At 47.2% G+C, this 12,502-nt stretch overlaps 1 protein-coding gene across 3 annotated transcripts; it reads right to left on the bottom strand.

Moving 5' to 3' along the window:
* Positions 1-1,270: 1,270 nt before the first annotated feature.
* REELD1 (reeler domain containing 1) lies at positions 1,271-9,364 on the bottom strand. Of its 3 annotated transcripts, none has more exons than XM_027652804.1 (6): positions 8,892-9,364; positions 8,088-8,310; positions 6,318-6,490; positions 5,330-5,621; positions 4,594-4,657; positions 1,271-2,027 (listed from the first exon to the last, which is right to left on the bottom strand). In XM_027652804.1, exons 1-6 carry the CDS (start codon positions 9,109-9,111, stop codon positions 1,443-1,445), a joined length of 1,557 nt encoding a protein of 518 aa, XP_027508605.1. In that variant the 5' UTR covers positions 9,112-9,364; the 3' UTR covers positions 1,271-1,442. The 3 variants fall into 3 exon arrangements, with proteins under 3 accessions (XP_027508605.1, XP_027508606.1, XP_027508607.1); XM_027652805.1 differs by having other exon boundaries at positions 5,330-5,603; XM_027652806.1 differs by lacking the exon at positions 8,892-9,364 and adding an exon at positions 8,646-8,828.
* Positions 9,365-12,502: the final 3,138 nt, after the last annotated feature.

Raw genomic sequence — 12,502 nt, 5'->3', positions numbered from 1 at the left:
AGCTCTTTCTGAGCACTAATAGAAGGCACTAATAGCAAAAGATGCACTGTGTTCATCAAACGGGGGTTGGAGCAGAGAACTCACTGTGTCCCACCTGTCTCCTCTGAAGTCAATGACCTTTTAAGGGAGGATATGAGAGCAGGGCTTTGACTGACTATCCAGCATGAAGATGGCCAACTAGTTGGAGATTCCCCCTGACAGAGGGGTGAATTGTCACTAGGAAGGCTGTGTGAGCCATTAGGGTCCCGTCATTATCTGCTTAGTTCAAGGGGAACTGCTGTGAGTTGTGCATTAAGCTGCAGCACCAAAATGTGTCCCCCATTACACAGCTTGGGAACCCTCTGAGCTGATCCACCCTAGACAAGGACACCAGAAGGGCCAATTCCTGCTCTCTGAAAGGCTCTAAAATGTGTGTCTCAGGAGGATCATTATCAGGACTGTTTCTGACTATTTTAAAGCTGCAACAAAATAAACCTTTACCCTTGCTGTTATCACTTGTCTCTTAGGAGGTGTCCAGGATTGTGATTTTTTTCCAAGGGCTGTTTTAACGGCATCCTGCAGAAAACCACACAGTTGGAGAAAAGTTTATACAAACTCAGAGCACAAGGATGCTGTTAACTTCCCATGCAGCCTTTGCTGCTCCAAAGTGACCTGGGAAGGGTACTTCTCAGTCCATGTCTCTGCACAGAGTGTTACCGAGCTGACTCGGTAAAGTAAAAGACTCAGTAAATGCTGCCTGTCAGGCTGCAACAAGCTTCCTCATCAGGTGCAAATGGACAGGAAAGATTTTCTTCCATTTGCACCTGATGAGGAGGCATGTTTCTCCCCCAAAAGCTGGTATCTGCCACCCTGTGTTTCGCTCCTGTGGATCAATTCAGCGTCCTTCGAATCAATGTTCTCCACTAATGAGTTATTGCTTTTTTATTTTCAAATTGAAACTTAAAATCTACCAGCAAATATTTTGTCATCCAAGAGATGCCAGGTGCACAGAATCAAACCTGTAAGCTCCTAAATGAGAATTATTGGGTTTATATCAGGGGTTTGTAGTTCCTAGAGAGAAATATAACACTAGAAACTTTTGCTGAGATTAAACAGGAGTCAATACCACAGTGCAGAAGAAGAATTTCTATTTTTGGCTACACCCTTAAGGCAGCAGAGGAAGTGTATGTCATGGTTGCAGTGACAGCTAATGAGCAGATATACAATATTAATTGCAGTAAGTGTAACACACTGAACAATCTATCAACTTCTATTTTCTCAGCAGCTGTAGCTTAGATACTTTTGACTAACACCTGTGTCTGAACTGGCTGCTTTGAATTTGTTTACCTACATGGCAGCACACAGAGAAACTAAACCACCACGTCCTATAACCTGTGCCGTGCACCCTGGGCTATTTGCACCCGCACTGGCCCCTGTAGCGCTGCTTTCAGCGTTGCAGATGTTCAGATGATTGTCTTCTTCCCTGTGCTCGAGGGGCTGACCCAGTTGTACTCGGCTTGCACCAGCACGAAGCTGTTCTCCCGGATCCTTCGGAAGTGCACCGCCTCCCCGTTTTCCCTGGCGGCGATGCCGGGGTCCGGCTCGCCGAAGGACACCTCCGTCCGCTTGTGGCAGTGCTGGGCACAGACACAGCGCACGGCAGCTGCCAGCGCCAGGCCCAGGGCGACCGTGCAGACCAGCAGGATGCCAAGTTGGGCTGCAAGGAGTCGGCTTCCTCTGCCAAGGTCTTCCCCTTTCCCAGGAACAGCAGATTTGGGAGCTGGTCTGGTTACCCATGCCAGGGTATTCCCACCTGCATCCTCCTCCTTCTCTTCCTCACTCCGGGTGCCGGTCTCCTCTGGCTGCGGTGCCAACTCTCTTTCTGCCATTTGCCTTGAAGCCAAGGACAAATTGCCAGCAGTGCTGGCATCCCCAAACCAGCCTGCGGTTACAGCAGCATCACCCAGGTGAGTGTGTACGTGCAGGGCAGAGGGAGACGCTGTCACATGCAGGGAGGCTTTCGAGATGGCCTCGCTCTTGGTACTGGCCTTTGAAAGTGAAAACACACCAAAACGTGTTTGAGGAGGGAAGAGAAAGGGGGGTGATTATGTTCTCACTACCTACATCATAGTACAGTTCAACTCTTGACACCCTTGTGTCCCTCTGGCCTTAAAATTACCCTTCTCCGTTCCCTGGTTACTCAGTAGCTTTTAGAAAATGAACCGGATGAACCCCTGCTCCATCCATATCAATTCCCATGGGAGGGACAATGCACTGGAGCTGGTCCCAGGGGCAAAGGCAGAGTGGGTTGAAGGGGCAAGGGTGAAGGGCAAAGGTGGAGAGGAAAGTCACTGCTTTGCCTAAGTAAAGGTCTGTAGTTCCCGTTGTTATGGTGGTATTTTTCACAGCCATAGTTATCGCAGAAAAAAAATCACTTAATAAACAATTCCCACTTTGAGTGATGCCAGGGTCATGCTGAAAGAGCAGCTGTGACCTTCCCAGCCCAGCTTCATGTTTAGAGTCATGTGGGCCTACTGGGATTCAGTATCAGCCTTCTGGGGCTGTGGATCAAACTGTGGAGCAGAGGGACACAGGAGACTTGGGATGGCCTTTGACATCAGTGGTTTTGGGGCAGTCATGTACAATCTGTGAACTCTTCCCAAAGCCTGCCTTGCTTTCTAAGCATACACAGCTGGTTTGAAATTGTCTGCCTCTGTTGCTTAACCACCCATTTTAGTGGGAATGACTGTTCTTGCCTGCTCCTGTTTCTGGGGACAGTCTGGTTCCATGCACTTTATTTTATCTGTCACAAAATGACAGCAGCTCCATGCCAGTTCTGCAGCCCAGGCTTTGCTGCAGGTGTTACCAAGACTAACTGGGAAACAATCATACAATTTATTTGAATTTTTCCATTCCCACTGTGCATCTGAGCCCCCATCCAAAACCTGCAAAACACACTGGAGTTTTTCCTTTGGCTCCAGTGAGACTTGAATCTGGCCCTCAGCAACTGGCACCTCTCCAGACTGTCCAGCCCAGCAGGCTTTTTCACACTTCCATTAATTACACCAGAGAAACTCTCACCCTCTACCATCATTAGCGATTTCTAAGGCTTCCTGGGAAGACAGTGTGACAGGAGCACAAAGCTGAGGTAGGAGCCCTGGCAAGCTGTGAAGCAAAGTAGTGGAGGGTCAGAGCATCCTTTGTGGAAGAGACAGTTTCTGAAGGTGCTAGTAAAGTGCAGTAGTAAATAGAAGACTTTCAGTGACTGAACTCCAAACTGTAAAGTAGCTGGCTGGCGAAGTTAGGATTGCATGTGTATGGATCACTTGCCCTCAAAATGCAAACAGCATACTGTAAGGATATACTGCAGGACTTGGGACTTTGGGATAGAAAATGGAATTTCCTCACAAGTCCTTGCCCTGTCTCACCTCATTTCTCCTTTCTTTTCATGCTCCTTCTCTCCATTCTTGCCTTATTTCCCAATATTTTTATTTCATTATGTTCTTCTTGTCTTGCCTTGTGCAATAACTCTTCCTTTCCTTTGTTTCAATCTTCTGCCATTTCTCCACTTCTCTCCGTGGCTATGCCAGGTGCTTATGGTCCATATCTTTCCTTTACTTGTACTCTGTCCTCTGCTCCTTCCTAAATATTTCTGCCTCATTCTTTGCTATATGGCCCTTTCCCCTTTTTTCTTCTGTGGGGTTATTTCTCTTCCTCCTGTGGCATCCTGCAATCCAGATCTAATTCTTTATTTTCTTTGTATTTTTCTTCTCTCCATCCTCTGCGGACTTCCACTGTTAACACTGTACCCTGTGTCTCTAAGCTATCCCTGCTTTCCAGCTTCTCCACTAGTTCCCATCTGAGCATCTTTCTCTGTCTCTGCAGCCCTGGTATTCTCTGGTTTCTCTCCCTCCTCTGTTCTCCACTTAATTCCTCAGATGCCCTCCTAGTTCCCACATCTCCTTCCACACATACAGCTGCCCCACTCCCCTGAGGCTGCAGTCCTTTCACCCCTTTCTGGGCTTCCTGTCCTGAGATCACCCCCTCCTGAAAGGTGCTCTCACCCGCTCATCCTGCCTGCCAGCTCCTGCTCTTCCAGCAGTCTCTGGTGAGTGCACCCCATGCCTGTGGCTAACCCCCCCACACCATGTCTGCCTTTCTGACCCATCCAGCCTCAGAAAGCACAGACCTTCTTTGACCATCCCTGGGAAAAATTAAGTCTTCAACCTCTGGTGGATTTCTTGGGTGGTATCTATCCAGCCCCCCTGGAAAGGAACATCTCAGCCTTCCACAGGAATAAAACACACATTTCCAGCCCAGTAACACCCAGTAGTCATGTCCACATACAGGAAAGCTGGTTTAGGTTGGTTTTACAGTGGGACTGTTAAAAACCCAGGCAATGGGCTCAAAAAAAAAAATGCCTAAAAAGAGATATGAAAACTAATTTCCAGTTAAAGTAAAAAAATTAAAACTTTTAACAGGCTCAATGTAATTTTAGCCACTTAGCTATGTGGGCTGCTTGGTGCTGTGATGCAGTAGAGAGGTTTTATCCTCAATCTTCTCTTAGACCTTTCAGTCCTTGGAGGAGGCATCCTCTCTGACCGCAGTGCTTACCTGCCTGTGGTCTGTACACGTCAAACACAAGCGTGGGGTGGCAGCGCTGGCATTGCTTCCTGCTCTAAGATATGGATAGAGGAAAGGCAGGGTTAGTAAGTGAGACCTGTCAGCATTGGCTCACATGGGAATCCCTGTTTCTCACACCACCAAGAAGTGTGCCGCTCCTTAGAGCGTTTTCAGGACGCATGCAGTCAACGCAGACCACACGGGCTGTATTTTTAATAGTGCCTGATCATTTATTCCTATCCCCATCATTTTCACCCACAGGATGAAATGTGGCATGAAAGTTCATGTAACCCAAACACCCTAAGACTTCTGAACAGACAACCTCAAGCCCAAATTTCATAATTGCTTTGCATCCTTTTTTCCTTTTCCCTGCAGATGGAGAAATAGGTCTGCTGAGTTCACTGCTTCGTTGAATATCTGCATGCACTTTCAGAGAAATATTCTGGCAGCCAATAGTTTTCATCACATTTTTCTGCCACTTGGCCAGTCCTCCACTGGGCTGAACAGTGTAACGTTGGGTTCTTATGAGTTTTGGATTTTCTCCCTGTTGCTGTCTGTCATCTCCAAAGGATTATGTGTCAAAATCCCAGCAAGCAAACACCATCTTGCCTCCCCCTCAGCTGCAGACACCTTCCTACACAGACCCTTGTTCATCTGCAGGGAAACTAGTACTATTTTCCTTCCCTATAAGGACTGGAGAAATAGCCCTTCCCACCACTGAGTTTACCCATTGGAGGTGCTGAAGCTGGAGGCATTGTTCTGGGAGAGGAAACCTTGCAAGGCATCCACCGTGCTTGCTTCTTGGGTGGGAAAGGATGGCTCCAGTGCCCGGCCTCTGGACCTGACGCTCCCACCGGACACAGCCCGTGAAGTCCGTGCCGGCTGCTTTGGCTCAGCAATAGGATGGGCATCTGACCCGACACCAAAACCTGGCTCTGGTGCTGGTGTTGCCATGATGCCAGTGGGGCTGGCAGGCGGTGCTGGAGTGCGCAGGGGGGAGCCTGCAGGAGAGGTGGGACCTTGTCCAACAGGGAGACAAAACAAAGAGCAGGGAGAGAGGAGCAGAAGTCTCTTGTCTTGGGTTTGTTTATTTCAAATCCCACTCGGTGCCAACGCTTGCCAGGAAGGTTTGTAATAGCAAGTCTTTTATTTTCATGTCACTTTTTTTTAAGAGGGAACCCAGATGAAAATTAAAGCAGCAAAGCTCTCTGCCTATGTTATGGTCAAGCAAAATAACTAAAACTCAGTCTTATTGCCATGACAAAAATGCTGAGAAATACATCTGCTTTGGGTATAAGTAAATTCATGAAACTCCTTACTAACCAAAGGCTGCATAAGTACAACTAAATATATACCTGAGGAGCAGTAATCACATTTAGAGACAAATATGTTCCTCTGCTTAGTCAATATTGCTAATTGCACTTCCTTATCTTCAAAAGCTGGGATTTTAGGTAAAGTATGTTGTATGTTAGGGTTTGCATTGAATCATAAGATCTGGCAGCCCTGTTTAACTTTCCGGTACCCTCCTTGGAACTGGCTCCATCACTTCAAGTGCTGGCCCATGCCCTCACTTCAAGAAGCTCACCACAGCCATCACTGATCTCCTTGGTGGCCGCAGGAGTTAAAACAGGTCCCCCCAGCTTGTTTGGGTCACTTGTGTCAAATGCTTGCCCAGAATAAGCTGTAAAACTACTCTGCAGGAAGCCAACCCGTACCTTTGCTCGCCGTTCCTGTGGGGTGTGTGTCATCTGGTCCCTCCGAGGGCACAGGGGCTGCGGCGTCGGGCTTCTTGCTGCTGCCAGCAAGCGTCTTGTTTTGCCCCCCCTGAGCCACGATAGCAGATTCAATCTTTGCCCAGTAAACAAAGTATGACTGGACTATGGAGATGCTGTTAAAACATAATTAGGCAAGAATTTATTTGCTCTATAGCATTAATAAAACACAAAGACTGCTTTAATCTGAAGAGAGAATGGATGCAAAAGTATTTTAAAGGATTAGCCTGTCATACATTTTCTATTGCAAATGAAAGATACCCGGTCTCATAAGAAAGATTTGGGGTGAAGAATCACCATCCATAATTAAGATCAGCCAAAAATGTGTGGGAACTTAAATAAAAAGAAATAAGAAAAGCTCTATTACATTCACCATGTTAATAGAAGTACATTTGTAAAACTTGGACTAGCTCAGTTTATAATCTTCCGTAGGCAGGGAAACAACAGTGGTATTTACTAATTAAAACAAGTCAATGTAACTTGTACAAACAGCAGAATAGGTAAGGGCAAAAAAAAGTCTCTCTTCTCAGTCCTCTGATATTTGAGCCTGCCTAATCCTCTGCTTTTTGTCAGGTGCCAAAACTGCATTGGCCAACCTTTAACTGTTCACCCAGAGAGCCTTATTTAAACTGGAGATTTTGGGAGAATTTCAGCTCAGATTGCTCAGCTGCTTCTGAGAGTTAGCTAAGGGGAAACCAGTTTGGGTTTTCCTGTGCCAGATGATTCTTACAAGGTATTTTTAAGCCTAACAAGGAGTTTTTCCAGATGCTGTGTTAGGGCAAAAAGAGAGAAGCTATCAGAAGTCATCTTGGAGGGTCAAAAGCCAGAGGGCAAAGGGAGTATCAACGTGGATGTCTAGGACTAGGTGTTGTTGGGTATTGTTTGAGTTTATTTGGTTGCTTGAGTTTTATGTGGCTTTAATAGTATTTTCTGATTTAAAACAATGGCCCAGAGTTGGAAATTCCAAGCATCAATATTTCTGTTTCAATGAATTTTTATTGAATCACGATGAGGTGCACAAGCCACAGCACTCACCAGGATGCTTATGTTTTGGGAAGCAGCCAAGGATCTGGCCAAACAGCTTCTAAGTGGTTTTGTAAAGTCAAAAAATAACAATTTAATCTCTTTCAAAATGAAAAGCTGCTGTGCTTCCTCTAAGACAGTCAGTTAGAAGACTTTTTATTTCATTCCAAATCAGAACCAAACTACTTGAAGAGTTTGGAACTTTGGTACAAAACAGAGATGTCAAGTTTTGACGTAGTGCTTGCTCTCTTTTTAATGTGAATAGTTCTATTTACATTTTACTTTTTTTAAAACTACTAATTTTTAATTATTTTTTAAGAGGTCATATACAAGATTATCCTGTGGGCAGGGAAATCCTATGGGCTGTGTTATTTATAAAGACAGGCAATATGATCACAGTTCTGTCTTTATGCCTTAATATTTTTATTTCCTAAATGCCCAGGCTGTCATCTGCCAGTGTATTTGTTCTGAGAAAATAGTGACCATGTAAATAAAAAGCAGCACTACCCAGCAGATATTAATGGTGATTTATGTGCCAGCTGGGATACTGTTGCAGCATGTGGTAAGTATTTAGCTGTATTGGGTTCAAGATACATAAACCACTTTGCTGGACAAGTATGATGGAAAAACAAAGCCAAGCCTTTAAACTGAGAGGACACAAATTCTGGTTAGGAACCAGCACATCCTTACAAAAACTTGATGTCTCCAATGGATTGGTCTGGTGCTTTCCATACAAAGGACAGGTTTCTTTTCAGTGACTTGTCCGAGTGGGTGACAGTGTCCCCATCTTCAAAACAAGTCAGCAGCTTGGAACCAGGAGGTATGAAGATGAATGTGCCAGCAATTTCGTTGTTGGACACTTTGCGAGCTTGGAGCATAAAGCCCATATAATCCCGGGTGCTCCTCACTGTCACTGGAAGACAAAACATGGGACAGAAGGGATTTGTCTACTAGTTATGGAGTTAATTGTCTGCAATGGATTTTCAAGTGATAGCACTGAAACCAAAAGAAAACCTTGGGCAACAACACTGAAAACACCTCAGGACCAGTGATGATGGGAACAGGACATGCTGCCAACTGTGCCTAAGAGTCAGGTGAGTCACCCAGACCCTTTTGTGTGGTGCAGAAGAGCAGGGAAGGTGACTTTACCCTCTGGAAGTGCCTCTCATGCCATTGCATGTAATGAGGTCTGGTATGGTTAAGACACAACTGAGATAAATAAATCCCCTCCAAAGCACCCAAACCTACCAGCTGCCTCCAGCAAACAGTTGGTTTGCAACATGGTGAAAACCTGGAGTCAACCATCACCTGAGAAACCTTAGGGCAAGTGCTGCAAACAGAATTCCTCTGTAAATACATTCATTTCCTCATGACGAAAGCGGTGGTGTTGCTCACTCAGACCAGTTATCCCTCTTCCCTGACCTCACAAAGATTCATACCATCACTTGAGATGAGTTATCATGTATTTTTCAGATGCAGGAAGCTGTTCCTTACCTGGAACCTTGTCACCTGGGAAGTAGAAGGACATGTTGGTGCGGACAGTGACGTAGTTGCTGTTGGGGCTGTGCAGCTGCACTCTGAGGTGCCTGGGCATCATGTCGGCGCAGGCAGAAAGGCTCGCGCCGTGCGAGAAGGCGGCCGCGCAGGAGACCAAGCACAGGGTGGTGCATGCCCAGCCAACAATGGCAGCGTGGGCTCTCCTACCATCCTCCATCCTACAGCAGAAAACAATGTGGAGGTTCACTTCAAAGCAGTGGCTTCAGCAGCCTGTGAGCCTGTCTGGTGCCATTGATTTAGCTGATCTGCAGAACCGCCGTTCCCACAGGGTTTAAACAAAGGAAAATAAATTATCTTTGAGGCACCTGGAGACACTTTTGAATCCACAGCATTCACATCCTGAAGTAATTGTTGAGGCTGGAAGGGAAGAGGCCTCACAGGAGGATGTATTTCTTGTGAAGTTGCCCGTGGAGGGAACAGTCAAGGAAGATTTACTCTGAAAAGTATGGTGGGCTTTAGGAGGAGGGGAAGGCTCTGTATGGCCACGCTCAGCACACAGCACCATTCCCAGCCCAAACGTACAACCTGCTCAATGGGGAAAACATCTCTCCTTAGACCTGCAGAGCTGCTGCAGACCTCCACTGCATGTGGGGCTGGTGCCCAGAGCAGAGCTTCTCCCTGCCTGCCATCTCAGAGCCATGTCTCAGCACTGACAGCACGTGGCTGCCCCTCATGCTCAGCTGGTTGTGACCACTGGACCCCTGTCTGGCCACCCAGCAGCATTTAGGCTTGTCCTTCTCAATCAGGGCTTGCTGTAGCTGACGACACAGTAGTGATGCTGTCTGTGAAGTCAGAGTCAGAACTCTGAGATAACTTGGTGGCAGCTTTGGCTAGTACCAGAATTTCTCCTTATTCTCAAGTTTTTAATCCAAACTAGCATTTTTTTCTAGACACAGTTCAAGTTTAATATTTGGTATGCTGTGTCATCAGTACCTCACGGGTTTGGTGGCTGGCATAAAACACATTTCCAGATTAATTAGAGTATTGTGTTATTCTGATTTTTCAAAATGCACTTTTGAAAGTGAAGCTGAAGGATGAGTGTGGGGTATTTGTTGTAATGGATATCGTAAGGCAGGTGGTTCAGATTTTAATATGGTGCTTTTTAACATGTTCTTTCCAACGTGCAGCTTTTTGTGCCTTAGATTTCGTTACACTTAGTCAATAGATAGATGTAAATGAATCAGAGGAAACCAGAGGCTGAGGAGGTCTAGCTTACACCTCCCTCTCTAGCACTTCTGAAACTTGCCAGCTGACTAACAAACCACCACAGCACATGAAATTGTTTTTGTCTCGACTGAAGCAGCAAGCAGATGGATGCAGTTTAACCTTCCATAGCCAAGCATCCTGCCACTCCAACCAGTTACATGCCAGAAGATGCTTGTGGGAGTCACAGGAGCCTTTGCTAACTATTCCAGCCCCCGTTGGACCAGCGGCAAGATGCCTCCTCCTCCCGGAACCAGCCTCTCCTCCGGGCACACATAAACCTCCCTTGCTGGATAAGGTTTCTCACAGGAGCTTATAGAAGTACCCCTGAGCTGCAGCTCTTTCCCTCCGGTGCTTCCCAGGCCGTGCCACCTTTCCCTATCCCACCCCCAGCTGCCCTCCTGTGCCCATCACGGCAGGGGAGCAATGCTCTGCTCTCCAGGGCTGCCCGGTGCCGCTGTCGCTTACCTTGGGACACGAGCGCTGCCGGGCTCGCTGCCGCTACTGCCCTCCCAGCTCGCTGGAGACCCATCCTTTCAGGGACCTTCTTCTCTCCCTCCTCTAATGGGAAGTGCAGCAGCTGTTACTCCTAATACCCACCACCCACAGCAGCTCTCTGCCAGTGCCCAAATCCTGCCTTAATCATATTAGTTTTTCTCTTCACATCCCACTCCTTTTTTTTTTTTTAAATCTCCAAGCTTCTTCAATGAAAACAAAGGCAACTGGGGTGGGGGGTGGGGGGGAGGGGGTGCACAGCAAGTCATGGGGTTTGTGTGAGACACCCTGGAACTCCTTTGGTTGGACTTTTGCTTCCCTGTTACCCTCCCCACACACATTCCCTGTTACCCACCCCTTTTGTGCTGAAGCAAAGCAAAGCCACATCAGCTCCCTCCATGACCCCCAGGCAGTGTGCCCTGTCTCTCACACTTACATGGGATTAATTTTGGCAGTAAAAGCAGATTTTTGCTAGAAAGGCTGGGAAGGCACATCCCATGCACCAGCCCTTGCAGAAGGAGCCATCAACACCCCACAGATCTGCCAAAGCCGGTGCAGGGGACTAAACATCTGCTAGGTGTGACTGTCCCCCAACACAAGAGCTGTATTTAAGTCCAGGCTGTGAGCCCTGCTCCTTGCTTGAGCTACACTGCAGCTGTCCTGGCAGTCGACCATGGAGCTGATCCTGTGCCTGGGCTTCCCAGCTCCTCCTCAGATCCACCTTATCACTGCAGACTGCTCTGGTGATCTGGTGACTGGGACTCCAGGCCAAATCCAGCCACTGTCACCAGGCCCACCTCACTCCCTGACAGTGGCTTATTGCTCACAACAAATGGAAATTAGGGTCCAGTTCATCATCAGAGCTGCCATCAGGAGATGCTGAACAAACTGCTGGCAACATGTGGCTCCATGTGGATGAATGGAATAACAAACCTATCAGCTGTCTGCCCTTTCTTCAGCCAACAGACCCTTAGGAGGCAGCATCAGGTGTCCCAGGGCCACTGGGAGGAGGGCTGGCCCTGTGATGCAAGAAAGTTATTTAAGATAGGTGAGCAAAAGGAGTGCTTGGGGCCCTTTAGTCCTCCTCCTCCTCCTTGGATAAATATGTGTGTGACGGCTGGCTGAATGAGTTCATGCTGGTGATTGGGCCACTGTCCCAGCAGGACACCACTGCTCTGTCCTGTGCTGTGACTAAAGAGGATGCACCAGCACACAGGCAACACCACTGGGTTTTGTTTCTGCAGCTCCAGCAGTGCCTTAAATTTAATCTTGAATGGGATCTGACCAGTGTGGGAGCCTGTCCAGAGTGGACATCCTGGTGACTGCCTAGGGCACTCCCCAGAAACTGGAGGCAAGCTTGCAGATGCCCTGCTTATTAGCACTTTTCCCATCAGCCTGCCCTGCTCTACAGCCTGTCCTTTGGAAGTGACATAAGACGCTGGGCTGGCACAGAGCTACTGCTGCTGACAGCCCAGCTCTCAGCTGTTTAACTGGTTGTAAAATATGGGAACTGGGCTCTCATTAGTCAGCTCTGCTCTGTGTTTGAAAGAGGCCTTAAAGTTACCAAAGAATTTCAAGATACAATGTAATTCTTGTAGTTTTCTTTCCTTTTGTCAGTGGAAGCAGAGTGTAGTTCAGGGAAGGGAGGAAGAGTTTATTGCTTCTGTTCTTCATATACAGAAGAGAATACCTTTATGCTGCATCAATGACTAATGCTCTCATGCTTTTCCTTACTAACCTATTCGTAGGCTAAACCATCCCTTGCTTATAACAAAGCAGTAGCTCCAGACCTCTGACAATTTGCAGGAGAAATGCCAAAGACATTACAGCCATTCTGGCACAGTGGTCAG

Source organism: Corapipo altera, unplaced genomic scaffold (genome assembly GCF_003945725.1).
Source record: "Corapipo altera isolate COAL_440 unplaced genomic scaffold, ASM394572v1 69, whole genome shotgun sequence".
Taxonomy (NCBI): domain Eukaryota; kingdom Metazoa; phylum Chordata; class Aves; order Passeriformes; family Pipridae; genus Corapipo; species Corapipo altera.
Note: the sequence above shows the minus strand (reverse complement) of the source record. Positions and strands in the feature narration are given on the sequence as shown.

Coding starts and splice junctions, on each gene's coding strand:
- REELD1 (XM_027652804.1), bottom strand. CDS start 9,111: ATGGAGGATGGTAGGAGAGCCCACGCTGCCATTGTTGGCTGGGCATGC. Junction 8,311..8,891: donor CCCAGGTGACAAGGTTCCAG/GTAAGGAACAGC, acceptor TTTGTCTTCCAG/TGACAGTGAGGAGCACCCGG. Junction 6,491..8,087: donor ATTGGAGACATCAAGTTTTT/GTAAGGATGTGC, acceptor ATGTTTTAACAG/CATCTCCATAGTCCAGTCAT.